The sequence below is a fragment of the Balaenoptera ricei genome, chromosome 6 (genome assembly GCF_028023285.1).
Source record: "Balaenoptera ricei isolate mBalRic1 chromosome 6, mBalRic1.hap2, whole genome shotgun sequence".
NCBI lineage: Eukaryota > Metazoa > Chordata > Mammalia > Artiodactyla > Balaenopteridae > Balaenoptera > Balaenoptera ricei.
Window position 1 is genome coordinate 11,544,164 of NC_082644.1, and position 14,296 is coordinate 11,558,459.

Sequence of the window (14,296 nt, forward strand, 5' to 3'; positions counted from 1 at the left end):
TGGCTCTCTTAATGTGCAGATTTTAATTTTATGAAATCTACTTTATTATATTTTTCTTTTATGGTTAATGCTATTCTTGTTTCAGCTGAGAAATCTTTGCCACTCCAGGATCATGGAGGTATTTTTCTGCATTTTATTCAGAAGCTCTATAATTTTAGTTTTTAAGTTTAGGTCTTGATCCATCTCGAATTGACTTTTGTGTATAGTATGAAGTAGGGGTCAAGATATATATTTTTTCCTGTTTAGATATTCAATTGTTCCAGTACCATTTTTAAAGAGTCTTTCTTTTTCTCATTGATTTCTTTTGATGCCTTTGTGAAAAAAAATCAGTTGACCATTTAGTATTGAACTTTTTTCTGACTCTGCTCTGTTGCATTTGTCTATCTTTGTGCCAATACCATACTGTCTTGATTACTATATCTTCATATTAACCACTGAAATCAGGCAGTGTAAGTCCTCCAAATTCGTTCTTTTTTCCAATAATTTTTTTCTTTTCTTTTTTGCTATTCTATGTCATTTATATTTCCATGTATCTTTTAGCATCAGCTTCTCCATTTCTACAAGAAAACATGCAGGAACTTTGTTTGGGGCTGCACTGACTATATATCAGTTTGGGGAGAATACATGATTTTGAGTCTTCCAATCCATGAACATGTGTATCTCTCCATTTATTCTGGTCTTTCAAAATTTCTCTGAGCAGCATTTTATAATTTTATATGTAGAGATTTTATACAAATTTTGTTAAATTTATTCCCAAATATTTTATGTTCTTTGATTTAAAAAGCTTTCTTCTTTTTTAATATAGTCGTTTAAAGCTCTATACTTCCTTCTAAGAACTGCTTTATCTGCATCCAGCAAATGTTGGTATGTCGTGCTTACAATATCAGTTTAGAATGAATATTCAACTGTTGCTGGGTGCAGTGTTCTCACATCGTTAGGTCAAATCGGTTGATGGTATTGTTCAAATTTCTATATCCTCATGGCTTTTCTGCTTACTTATTCTGTTTCAAATACTGAGAGAGGGGTGTTGTTTTTAGGCCTTGTTGCTGTTGGTCTAGAATTATTTCAGAGTCAGCTCACAGGCCTGCACAGATTCTTGCCCTGTTTATTTCAGCCAACCACTCAGGGGAGCTCTATGCAGATTTCTGGGGATCTGCCTCTGCACAGCTCCCTCCTGCCCAGTACCCTGTCTGGTACCCAATTCCAGCTGCCTTGGCAGCCCTAAACTCTGACCTCTATTCCTTCCAACCCGTGGGACTAATGATCTCTGAGTGAACAAAGTCAGTGGGGTGCCCACACTGCCTATTCAGTTTTTAAATGTTTCTATGTCCAGAAGAAGGTTGTTTTGTGAAGCTGAAGTAAGAACAACGATGGATAATGGGGAGCCAGCAAGTTCCAAATTATAAACTTGTGGGTCAGGCTTGTTGGAGGCATTTAGAGGTTTTGGGAGTTCAGAAAAAGAAGCAACAACCATCAGGTTATAAATCTGGTTAAAATCATCAAGTGGAGATTCTTTCTTCCTTTCATATGGGGGAACTCTGCTTTATCACAAGGGACAATGTCAGAAGAAACAGAGTTGGCTTAGGGCAGTGGTGTTCAAATGTTTTGATCACAACCCCCATTAATAAAAAAAATTGGGGGATTATTTCTTTGATCTCCTAATATATGTAAATTTATTTATGAATTATTTTCGATGTTTCTATTATTGGTTAATGTCTCAAAGCAAAATTACACTTAGAATGATGTTGATCATGAAGGGTAATAAATATAAATCTATTTTCAAGTCATATTTTTGATCAGTCCACACTTTTTTGGCTGACTTCATGTCAGATCTGATTATGTGAAAACAAAGTGTGACCTTGAATGAATAAAACACAACAAGAAGATGTTTTAATATTGAAAAGTTGGTTCCTCCCCGCTGGAGGGTTTGGCTGGGCACCCGTTTTGGAGGCCTTGGGTCTGGGGAGAAGGAGGTAGGGAGGTTAGCAGCCTGGTTAAAGGTCGGCATCTGGCTTCCTTGTGGAAGCCTCCAGCTTTCACAGCAGGAAGCGCACTCCTGTCTCCAAGTCCGGCACAGTTCTCACTAGTCCATCGTCATGTTTAGTGATGAGGCAGCCAGGATGGGGAAGCCTGGTAGCCCTGAGACTTGGGGCCTTGTCACAACTTTGTCACTAGCTTGCTTTGGGACTTTGAGCAAGTCTGTTTCTGTGGATCTCGGCTTTCTCAGGCCCCATTGAATTCCCAATCCCACCGTTCTAGAAGAAGTAGCTCTGAGACAGGCTGGGACCTGGGGCCCTTTGCTACAATGCTTACACCTGGACAAACATCTCCTTGAGCAACAAAATACAAAGAAGCTATAAGGGACTAAAAATAATTGCGTGTACGTGCGCAGTTGGGGCAAATTCTGGACAAAAAGATACAAAAGGACCAAAAAAACCCCAACTGCCACTTCTGAAGAGCTGGGAGCAAAAGCAGGGTACTGTGCATGCCCCCTTCATCCAGCACCACCTAAGGGGTGGGCAAAACACCTAAGCCACCCCTCCGGCCTGACCCCTGGACACATCCCTACCCTCACCCCATATAAGGAACCAGCTCGTGCCCCAGCTTGGGGAGCAGGGGCCCTAATAAAGCCTTGTCTGAATTTCTTGTCTGGCCTCTTATCAATTTCTATTGACTGGGGAAGACCAAGAACCCTGGTCGGCATTAGCTCGGCATAGCTGGCTTCCATTAATCCTGGGTTCAAATCCACATAATATCTCTGTGGCCTTGAGCAACTTACTGTTTTGAGCCTTGTTTTCTGACCTATAAAATGTAAATACATTTAGTGCATGAGGATTAAATGAGATACTATACATAAATCGGAAAAAAAATTTTCCCTTCTCTATCTCTTATGCCTGTGGTTCTCAGATTTTACATGGGGCGTTGGAATTCCCTGCGGAATTCTCCCCCTCACTCCTCCTGTCCCACCCCACCTCTGTGGTCCTGAAGCAGTGGGTCTGGGGTGCAGGCCCGCAGTCTGAATTTTTGCGGGTTCCTGGGTGGTTGCCCCGCTGAGGGCACTGCACCAGCCTTTGCACCTCTCCCATTACATCAGACACAGAGCTTTGCCCTTTGAAGCATTCGAAAGAAAACAAAAGGACTGGACAGGTGAAGGCAAGGAAAACAAATCCCCAGGGAGGTTGCTCAGTGCGCCGCCAGCCTATGTGTCCAGGCAAGCTCCTTGTCAGCCCTGCCCGCCCTATTGGAAGTATGGCGTGGTCAGAATGTATTTGTCAGTTCGTCACTCTCCTCTCCTGCGGCTCTGTTTTGACAGGTGTGTCCGGGGCTGGCATGGCAGACGTTGCCAGCTCAGCCCTGGCTGGGGAAGAGGAGCAGGAGGAAGGCCTGGAGGTTCTGCCCAGCCCACTGTCCTGCCCCACCTGGCAGGGCACTGAGGCTGCCGGGGAGGAAGGGTGGGCAGGTTGGGGGTCTTTAGAGGTGCTCAAGGACGTGCCCCAGGCCTGTGACCTGCAGGAAGCCCTTTGCTCTGCTTAAAAGAAGGCTCAGGAGCTCCTCAAGGTTTTGCACATCTGGTGGAGAGGAAAACAACCCAACAGCAAAGGCCATGATCCTAAGCCACTGACTGCATCCCGCTGCTGTCACCTCTCAGTCTGGATTCAGACTTTCCTGCCTTGGCCCTGGCAAATTCCAGGAAAGCAACCAAGCAGGGCAGGAGGAAGAGCACTTGGTTAGAATTGTAGGACAGAGGGGTCGGGCACATCCGATGACTCCCAGATGGAGGCGAGACCAGGCCACTCTCTTTGTTTCCTGATGAAGAAAGTGAAGGTTAGAGAGGGCGGTGCTGGGCCGACTTTCCCCCGATAAATGGAGGACCCAGCAGGGAGCAAGCACGACCCATCCCTATTCCATGTCCACCGAGGGTCTCTATCGTGAAGCCCACCCGATCTCCCCACTGGATGCGGGTTGGATCCATTTCCCAAAGCTTATGCACAGAACAAGATACTGATTCACAGAGTTTGCTGCAGACTTTACAATTCTGACTGCTGGCCCTGCTAACCCCTGTGGTCAGCTCTTAGGATTTTCGGCAATACCTACAATGGTCCAGATGCCCTGAAGGGCCGTGTTAGTACCAGGACTGTTTGATGACATGAGACAGAGAGAGGGATTGCAGGGGGAGTACTTTCTGGGGAATGTGCAGCGGTTGGTGCCCATTGGTCCTAACCAATAGCAAACTGAAACTGCGGCAAAACCAGAGGCATGAGAAATTGCTTTGCCCAGTAACCAAGACACCAGAGTTCTGGTCCCGGTTGGGCAATGAGCCCTTCAGCTCCTCTCAGCCTTTGGTTTCTTACCTGAAAAGTAAAGAGGTTGAGCTGGGTGAGTCACAGCTTGTTCCTGGCTCTAACCATGCAGGGAATGTGGGTGGGAGCGTGCAGGACCTGGAGTTCTGGCCACTCATCTACAGAGGAAAGTGGTGAGTAATATTGCCATCCAGGAAGCCTGAGTCTGTAGGATAAACACCAACATGATGATGCCTGATGTTTACGGGATGGTAACCCTTGCCAGGCACCAGACACTGGATTGTGTCCCCAGAAAATCCATATGTTGAGGCCCTAACCCTCAATGTGACTGTATCTCAAGATAGGGTCTTACGAAGTAATGAAGGTTAAATGAGGTCATAAGGGTGGGGCCCTGATCTGATAGGACTGTGGCCTTCCAAGAAGAGGAAGAGAGCCTTCCCTCTGCCTCTCTCTCTGTCTCTCTCTCCCCTTCCCCCACACTTCCTCTCCCCCTACCATGTGAGGGCAGAGCCAGAAGGCAGCCATCTGTATGCCAGGAAGAGCTGGTGCGTTGATCTTGGACTTCCAGCCTCCAGAACTCTGAGAAAATAAGTTTCTGTTGTCTGAGCCATCCATCTGTGGTATTTTGTTATGGCGGCCTGGGCTGACTAAGACACTGGGAAACTGGCCAAGAGCATCATCTTACTTAATCCCCTCAGCAACCTCATGGGGTAGGTCCAGTTGTAATCCCTATTTTACAGGGGAGGAAACAGAAGCACAGAGAAGCTAAATCACCCAAGATTGAGGTTCAATAGAGAAACGTCTAAAAACTCATTATCGGACTTCCCTGGCGGTCCAGCGGTTAAGATGCTGCACTCCCAATGCAGGAGGCGTGGGTTCAATCCCTGGTCAGGGAAGATCCTGCATGCTGCACGGCATGGCCCAAAAAAACAGAAAAAAGAAAAGTGGAATTGTATAAATAAATAAATAAATAAAGTGTCCCAGATTTGACCAGTGGGAACCCCTTTAGGCTGGCTCCTGTGTCATTTAAAAAGAAAGAAAGAAACAAAAAGACATAAAAACAGCAACAAAAAAAACTTCACTATCTATGTGACTTTGGGAAGTTAATTAATCTCTTCAAGCCTTAGTTTCCCCATCTGTATAGTGGGAATAATAATAATATATGTAGATACAATATATAGAGAGATTATAGATTTATAGACATTATAGCTGCATTACAAATTGTAGTGAGGATTAAATGAATAAATATATGAAAAGTGCTTAGAATGGTATTCTGTTGCACAGTAGCTCTCCCATTGGTGTTTGCTATTATTATTACTGTTGAGGTTATTCCCCTGTTCCTCTGTTGCCAAACACAGATTTTGTGGCCAGCTTTGCTCATGGTCACTCTTGCTCTTGTGCCTCTAATTTTTTACCACGTGATCCCTCTCCCTCCGCCTCTTCCTCTGTGGTCACAGCCCACTGGATCAAGGTAGACCCCTGACCCACAGGGTGAGCGATCAGATTGCTCTCCTAGGGCTGGGAACTAGAGATTGTAGGAGCGGGTCCTTTGGTGGTCAGCCGTCGCCCTCTTATGCTGGGCCTCGTGCAAACAGAAGATGCTGGTCAACAGAAAGGGGACAAAGAGGAGCAGGAAGGGGAGGTCAGGGGCCACTGAGAGAAGAGAGATAGGAGACTGGTTGGTTCTCTGGAGTGAAGATGGATGCTTGAGACGCTGGCAGCTTTCCACGTCTAGTCACCCTGAGATGGAGTTGTACTTCAAGTTTCCATAGCCTTGATTTTACCCGCTGCAGCCTTGTCATGACTGCCCCCTCCTGATTTCCTTGCTAGAGCTTGAGAGGGCTTCTGTGACCAGGGAAACCAGAGGTGGTGGTGACTGCCTGGATGGACTCCAAGGGCCCGTCTCCACCCTGTGCCTGCAAATCAAGCTGATCCCCCAAAACCACACGGTCAGGGACGTGTTGGTGGCCATTGTCCAGGACCCATGAGTTTTTCTTATGTTTTTTTGCTTATGTTCTGAAATCAACTCAGTTTTTCATCCTTGCAGCCTTGTGTCTCATTCTGGCCCCCAACTCATCCCTTGGAATTCATCCCAGACCTAACTTTTCTGGATTTGGACTCTGGGACGTTGGCTTGCTCCGATGCCTGGGTTTTCCTGCTCCCGTTTCCCTGGCCCAGCTCTCTGGGTACCTGCACCCATGCCGGCCCCTCCCACCCAGGGGTACCCCTGCCAGGCCCGTCATCCACCCCACCCGGGACAATGAGTAGTGAGAGTTTCCTGGAGGTTTTCCTGGGGACCCAGACTGTGAAATGACACCACTGGGTGGTCCTCACTGCCTCCCCCAAGGCCCATTACCTCTGTGCCACGACCCCTTGTTCTCCAGCCCCCAGCCTGCCCTGCACGAGGCGGAGAGGTATCTTTCACTACTGCTCCCTCCCCTATGAGAGGCGAGCCCCCAGGGCAAGGCCGCTTCAGCCCTGTAACCCCGCAGTACCTAACTCACTGCCCAGCACATCTCAGTTGTTGACGGGGGCAGGCGGGGCAGGGACCCTGAGCCACCATGGGGAGTAAGGAAGTGGTGGGTGCCTCGTGCCATGGTCCCTGGGGCCCCATCCCCATCATTCCACCTCTCTGCTCGCTTCCTCTACCAAACACCCCATGAGGCTTAGTTTCAAGTGCTGACTTGACCGGGCCATGGGATGCTCAGATGTCGGATTAAACATTATTTCTAGGTGTATCGGTGAAAGTGTTTCCAGAAGAGATGAGAATTCGAATTAGGTGAGCATTTGAATGGGTGCACTGAGTAGAGAAGATGGCCCTTCACTAAAGCAGATGGGCAGCCTTTCAGTCTGTTGAGGGCCTGAATAGGACAACAAGGTGGAGGAAGGGAGAATTCTCTCTGCCTGACTGTGTGAGCTGGGACATCTGTCTTCTGCCCTAGGGCTGGAACCATACCATTGGCTCTCCTGGGCCTCCAGCTTGGGGATGGCAGATCATGGCATGTCTCAGCCTTCCTTTCTCTGGAGAATTCTGACTAAGACGTTCCCCCCAACCCCTGCCCCCCCCCCCCAAAAAAAAGTAAAAAAGCAAAACAAGGCACAGGGCTTTCACTAGGCCATGTTTTACTGACGAATGAGGTTACTATGCTACCATAGTCTGAATGTTTGTGTCCAGCCCCCCAAATTTCTATGTTGAAATCTAACCCCCAGTGTGATGGGCTCAGGAGGGGGGGGCCTTTGGGCGGGGATTAGGTCACGAGGGTGGATGAGCCTCATCATTTATGCTGCTTCTGCTGTTTAGAAGTCACCCAGTCTGTGGTGTTCCGTTACAGCAGCCTGAACGGACTAAGACATATGCCTTAAAAGCCAGCCGAGGGCACAACCCCTTCACGCACCCCTGATTCCTGGAATAGGTCTGGCTGATTCACAGAGGACCCAGCTGTCCTTTGTTTCCCGTGGACCCTGGAGGGACAGGTCCTTTGGGGCAGGTCTGGTCTCCTCCCCCTTTTCTGTTTTATCTCCTTATCTTAGGGACAAGACGGGGGAGCAGGGGGTATCACTCAGGTGTCCTGTCTTATTTTCCAATCTCGTTCTAGCCCAAGAGCTCTAGGGCCCTGCTGTGAGATTAGTAGGTCACCTTGCTTCCACCGGGTTCCTGCTCGCTGGGGGTAATCCCTCAGCCAACCTTGGTCCCTGGCCCCTGCAGGACCACTGGGAACTCCCAGCAGAACTCAGTGTTTCCAGAGTGAAGGGCCAGGGGGTCAGACCTGGACTCCACAGTGGGACCGAATATCTAAGGGACCCCTTGTGCACTGGTTCCCCTTCAAAGGCCAGGTGAGGTGCAGCCCCTGAAGGCATCACGGTCCCGGTCAGGCAGAAAGGACCAGAAGACACCTCCCTCCTGGAAACAGCTCTTTACTGAGTCGGTGATACTACGTGGCATGATATCATATGTAGACAGGAGAACTACACGGCAGTGAGGGCAGCGGGAGTGCAAGCCAGTTGCACACCTGTTACAAGAAGGGGGGAAGGCTTCTGGAATGGGGAGGGGCCGGCCTCTGGGTCAGGCTGGGGAGGGGACAGCTGCAAGCCCCGATCCCAGGGGTGGTCGTTATCTGTTAGAACACAAAGGAGGGGCCGCTTCACCGCGAGTTTGCCCTTCTGGGGATGTCCCAGTCCTCCGTGCTGCTGGCTGCGCAGGAGGATGGAGGTGGGTGAGCGGTGACATCAAAGGGAGCTGTGGCCCCTCCCTCTCATCTGGTCGAGCTGCCCGTGCAGAGAGGCCTTGGGGCCACTCTGGGTCACGGTGGGGTGAGGTCAGGAGGAGAGCAGGCGGGGGAAGGGAGAGCGGCCCAGCGGTCAGCCCTCCCCCAGTTGCCACAAAGCGGTCACCCCCCGGATCGGAATGGGCCTTCTACTTTGGCAGAACATTCCAGGGCCTGGAGAGTGTCCCGGTGCAGATGAAACTCCTGCTTGGATTCCTTCTGGGATGCTCCTGAGAGGCGGACGCAAGGATGAAGCGAGGAATTTTCTGGAGATGTGGGAAACAATGCTGCACTCCTGGGGGCACAGCGCTCAGGGCCCAGGTGGAGCTGCTCTGTCCTGTGTGAGCTCCCGGGCCTCTGCTCCCATGGTTACAGGGAAGGTCTTGTGGTTGCCAAATCCACCTCGTCCCTAGAGTTTGAACCATAATCCCCTGCAAAGCTTTTCCTGGGTCTTTTCAACCCCTGGGAGCCTCAGGGAACTGCCAGCCAGCTAGGATGGGTGTGAAGGTGCTAGAAAGACTAGCGCTGGTCACCAATGCAGAGCCAGAGTTAAGACCGTTCCCCCGAGGTAGCCACTTCCCTGGCAGGCTCAGTCACAGGAGAGGGGGCTTCTCCTGCCCTCTCCTCCCGCCCAGCCAGGGAAACCCGGTCAGCCCCCCTGGCCAGCAGGGAAATGTGCGTGTGCGTGTGCGTGTGTGTATAAGGGGCTGCTTTCTACGGTTCAGTCACTACTGGGAAGCCCGGAGGTGCAGGGGCAGGCCTGGGGGAACGCTCTTCGGGACCAAAGGACCACAATGTCTGCAGGTGCGGCTTTTCGGGGGTCTCTTTTCACCCGAGCACGCTTCCCCACCTTCTGCGTGCAGTGTCCGGGACTGGGCCGCCCCTCAATAGCGGCTCTGGCTTCCTGGCGGGCCTGGGGGCCCAGGGAGGCCCGGGGGACCCTCAATTCCTGGTTCGCCCTTTGGCCCCATGGGCCCCCGCTGGCCTGGTGACCCTATCTTCCCAGCGATCCCCGGTTTTCCCTGAGGCCCCTCTGGCCCTGGAGACCCTGGGGGCCCCTCTGGCCCTGGGGGCCCCACGTCCCCTTTGGGGCCTGGCTGTCCACTTGCGCCTCCAGTTCCAAAGCTGCCCTTCGAGCCTTTGAGGCCTGGGAAACCTCGCAGGCCAACCGGCCCCGTTTCTCCTACAGGCCCGGTGTCCCCTGGCTGCCCTTGAGGACCCTGAGGTCCTGGGGGGCCCAAGCTGCCGGGGTCTCCTTTTGGTCCTCTGCTGCCAACAGGCCCTTTCACGCCCACATCTCCCTTGAGTCCTCTCGGTCCTGGAGGGCCTGGGGCACCTAGGGTCAGAGAGAAGAGGGGAGAGGTCAGTCCAGGAGGGCAGGTGTCCCAAGGCTGTCCCGTGATGTGGACGCCTGGCAGTGGGCACTGTGACACCCGAGGGTCCAAAGGCACAGGGCCCAGGTCTGCCGACTGACTTGACCCTCTAAGTCGGCTTGGCCACCGGTGAAGTGGGGCTGAGAATCTCACCTGCAGGCTGTGAGCCCATCCCGAGCTGACACGCGTTGGCATTTGGCATGAGGCCTGCGCCTGGAGGGCACTCATTGTTTTGACTTCAGGGCTTGGCCGTAGTTCCACACGTGCACTCAGGTTGGGGGCTGAGAGAGCTCTGGGCAAAGGCCACAACCATCCAGGATCGTGTGTCCTAATCTGGAGACTGGCCTGGATGCCTACACTCATTATGGACTTTGACTGGGGTCCTGACCTCCTGCCCCAAGCCCATCCCAACCCCAGGATTTGCCCGTGACCTTTAGGCACCTGGGACCAGGAATGGAGTCAGGTGACATGGAGGAGAAAGCCAAGAAAGTGAAGCCTGAGAAGTGGATCCCTCCCAGTGTGAGTGAGTGAGTGGGAACAGCAACAACCCAGAGAAAGGGCAGCTCCTCCAGGAAGTCCACCCTGACTACTCCAGCATCTTCTCTGAGCTCTTGGAGCTACTACTTTCTGAATCTTTTAGTTAACACATATAAAGAGAAGTCACAATATAGTGAAAGCAAATCCTTGGTACCTCTCTGGTGGACCCCGCTAGACTGTAGGGCCCCAGGAAGATGGGGGGGGGGCACGGCTCCCATCCCCTGCCCTGGGCTCGGAGCCCCGGCACACGGCAGGGAAAGCTCAGTATACACTTGAAGAGCGTGATTCACCAAACAGCTGTGGACCCCCTGCTCCTGCTCAGCTCTGGCCTAGGGCATGGGAGAGACGCCAGGATGAAGACACTCTTCTTTTCCTTAAAGAGCCCAGTCTAGCGCTCAAGCCAGGGGTCATATGACCTTAATGCCCTTCCCGCCTGCCACGTAGGTCAGAGTCACCACCTCTCAGAGCTGTACCAGCCCTGAGGACACAGAGCGGAGTGTGGCCGTCACTCTGGCCAAGGCACGTCGGATGCCCCGGGGTCGGAAGAAAAGAACCCTCTGGCCTAATGAGAACAGGAATTGTGGAGAACAGCTTTAGCCCCCGCGGGGTCAAGGCACCGCAGAAGCCTGGCTTTCTTCAGTGGTCTCGGCACCGGCTCACGGGCTGCCCCCCAGGCCTGGCCTGGGAGGTGAATTCTCACACCCGTACTCGGCTCTCCCTGAGAACTCTGCTGTTACACCATCCCCCTTTGTAACAGAATCCTGGAGTTTTTGAGCTCGGTGGGAGCTGGTCCAACTCCTCCCTGTCAGAGAGGAGGCATCTAAAGCTCAGAGAGGTGACGTGATAGCCCCAGGGGTCCCTGAGCGGAAACCAGAAGCCGGGTGGGCCTCTCAGAGAGACGGGATCTTCTACGTGGGAGCTGGGAGCCCTCCCAGTGGCCGTGACCCAGTTCTGCGGCCTCGGGGCCCCCTCCCTGCTAATGCAGACACCACTGTTGTTCATCCTGGCTGGGGCTACCTGCTGCCCGCCCCCAGCCTCCCCCTACACTCCCCCACCTCGGTGCCCCCTCTCATCTCCCTCCCGGAGTGTTTCTAAGTGGAGCGGAGAGTCAGTGAACCCCATCCTCCAATGATGATCTAAACTGGGGCCCAGACAGACTCAGCCCCAGCAGGGCCAATAAAAACCTTCCAGCCAGTCCCTGCCACCTCCTGCCCATGCCCGCCTCCCACACACAGCGGGGCTGTGGCCTGCGTGGGCTCGGCTCACGCGGCCTGCCAGCGGCACCGGCTGGGATGCCGTCATGGGCTGGCTGGGGTCTGGGAGCGGCTTGACCTGCCCTTGTGTCCGCAGCACAGCAGCCAGAACAACACGGCCCAACAAGGGCACAGGCTGATGCCGGGCAGGGACCACCTCCCCGAGCCCGGCAGGCATGGCCGGGAACCGGCAAAGCCACTGCGCCTGTCCTCACCCCAGCTCTGCCCTTGGTGCCTGGGCCAGTGTGGGCTGGAAAAGCAGAGCCATTCGGAGGTGGAGAGGCCCCCGTAGGCTGTGCAAGTGGAAGGGAATCAGAGGGCGTGGAGTGACGCTGGGCAAGTCGCTGCCCATCTGCGCTCAGACCATCTATAACATTGAGGTTGCACTTGACAGTCCCCCAGGGCCCTGTGGCTCCACGAGGACCCCTCCTCCTGCCTCTGTCCCTCCTGCTCTAAGAACATGACCCCCAGGGCTTGCCCCAGCTCCCTGGTTCTCCTCTCTTTTTCTATAACCACGGCTGTGGCTTCCACTCTTGTCCCCTGGATGGATGGTCCCCATCCCCAGCCTGGACTCAGGAAAAGCCTGAGAAATCTCATCTGGACAAGGACGCCCACGGATCCAGCGGGAGCCCCTCCCTCCTTCCGTGGGACCCCCATCCTTCCTGAGCCACCATCTTCGGCGCTCGTCCTCTGCTCCCTGGCCCCTAAGGGCACGGCGGCTGCAAGGATTTCTCACGGTTTCTACGCCAACAGCGGGGGAGAAAAGGCAGAGAGTAAAGGCCTCTCTTTTGCTCCTCCCCTCCAGCCCCCTCGGGCTCCTCTTTCTGGGAAAGCTCTGGGTACCTTTCCCTGGCTGGGGAAGGCTGGGTGCCCACGGGCCCAGGGTGTCGGTTTGAGCAGAAGCCTGGGTCGCACTGTCCTCTTCACTCCCCAGGAGCTGCAGCCCCTAGAGCAAGTGGAAGGAGGCCTGGCAGGAAAGGGGTCACCTCCCTCTCCACTGCCGCTGCTGACCCCGTCTCTGAGAACCCACGCAGGTCTCCCAGTCAGTGCCCTTGAGGACATCCGGTGGGGTGGCTCCACCTGGGGCAGGACCTGTGTTGCAGGCATTGGCCTCTCTCACTGCCCTGTCTCGGTGTCGGTGCGCCCACGATGGCCCCAGCTCACCCTAACTTCTCTGTGACCTGCCTTCTCTTGGGTCACGGCCACTGGGAGGGCTCCCGGCTCCCACGTAGAAGATCCCATCTCTCTGAGCAGTGAACGTTTGCCTGCCTAGTCTCTCCTACGTCCCCAGCACCGTACATTGAGATCATCGCCCCATTTTACAGATGAGAAACCGCGGTGCAGAGAGTGGCGACTTGCCCACCATCACCAAGCAGGAAGGGTGGAGACAGGATGCAAACCCAGGCCTGAGAGGCTCCTGGTCTGGTCCCCAGACCCCCTCCCACTGCCAGGACCTCCTGCCCTCGTGCCACTCGGAGGAGGGGGAGGGTCCCCACAGAGCTGGGAAGGGGTCACCTGAAGGACTGTCTTCCTCTGGTGAGCCGAGCCTCTGCCTGTCCCTTCAGAGCCAGCCATGAGTCATGCAGTCAGAGAGGGGAGAGCTGGCAGGACCTGGGTCTGGCCGGGGAGGAAGTCAATAAGCAAACTTTAGCGGTTAGCATGGGGGGAAGGGATGCAGGCAGAGGCTGACCAGGGGCTCTCCACAACAGGAGGCCCTTCACCCAGCCTGTAACAAGATCTGGGTATCGGAAGGGCTAAAGGGCAAAGTGGGGGGCAGGGAGCTAAATGCTTCTCTGAGCAGCGGGGGCACATTTGAGACAAAGGAGGAAACGTGAGCAGCAGTGGCCGAGGTGGGGAGATGGGGGAGAGGAACAGAGCGCTATGGAGTCCCAAGAAGGCCCATAATTACTCAGGAAGCCCTGAGCTGTAATTAGGCCATCCCGGCCCGTCAGCGCAGAGGCACAACTGACTGCATGTCTGGGACAAGTAGGTGGGCTGCTCCTGGTCTGCACTGGGAGTGGGGAGAGGGTGGGGGGACGAGCAGAAGCACCAAGCCCTCGGGGTACCAACGCTGTCCACCCATGGGTGGGGGAGTGCACGGGCCGGGAGGGGTGGGTGCAGGCCATCTCATAATCCAAAGCAACGTGCCAGCTTGCAAAGGGAGAGGAACCGGAAACGGAAGGGGAGGCTCTCGGGAGAGTGGCCTGGTGCCATGCAAGGCACACTAGCCTGCACTTCAGAGGACCCGAGTCTGAGTCCCAGCTCCCATATTAACAAACTGGGTGGCTGGGTAAGTCATTTGGCCCTCTTTGGACTGCAGGCTCCTCTTTGTTCAAGGAGAATATCAGCCTGGGTCAGGGACTCTCAATCCTGGCTGTTGTTACCTGAGGAGCACTGAAAAAATGCCAGTGGATTTCCATGTCTGCCTATGATGGATTAATCTGTACAGACTCAACCTCCCACTGAGAACAACCAGAATCATTTGACAGAATGCCAAGACATCCTTCTGAAAGATCTGGAGAGCGATCAAGGGCCAGAATCCCAGGGAGAAGGGAGACTCATTGAAG

At 53.7% G+C, this 14,296-nt stretch overlaps 1 protein-coding gene across 2 annotated transcripts in view; it reads right to left on the reverse strand.

The window, feature by feature from the left end:
• Nucleotides 1–8,200: 8,200 nt before the first annotated feature.
• SCARA3 (scavenger receptor class A member 3) overlaps nucleotides 8,201–14,296 on the reverse strand; it is a 39,571-nt gene continuing 33,475 nt past the window's right edge. For both annotated transcript variants that reach the window (XM_059926837.1, XM_059926836.1), the window contains one exon: nucleotides 8,201–9,902. In XM_059926837.1, coding sequence (XP_059782820.1) covers nucleotides 9,451–9,902 — 452 coding nt within the window. In that variant the 3' untranslated portion in view covers nucleotides 8,201–9,450. The remainder of the gene's footprint in view (nucleotides 9,903–14,296) is intronic.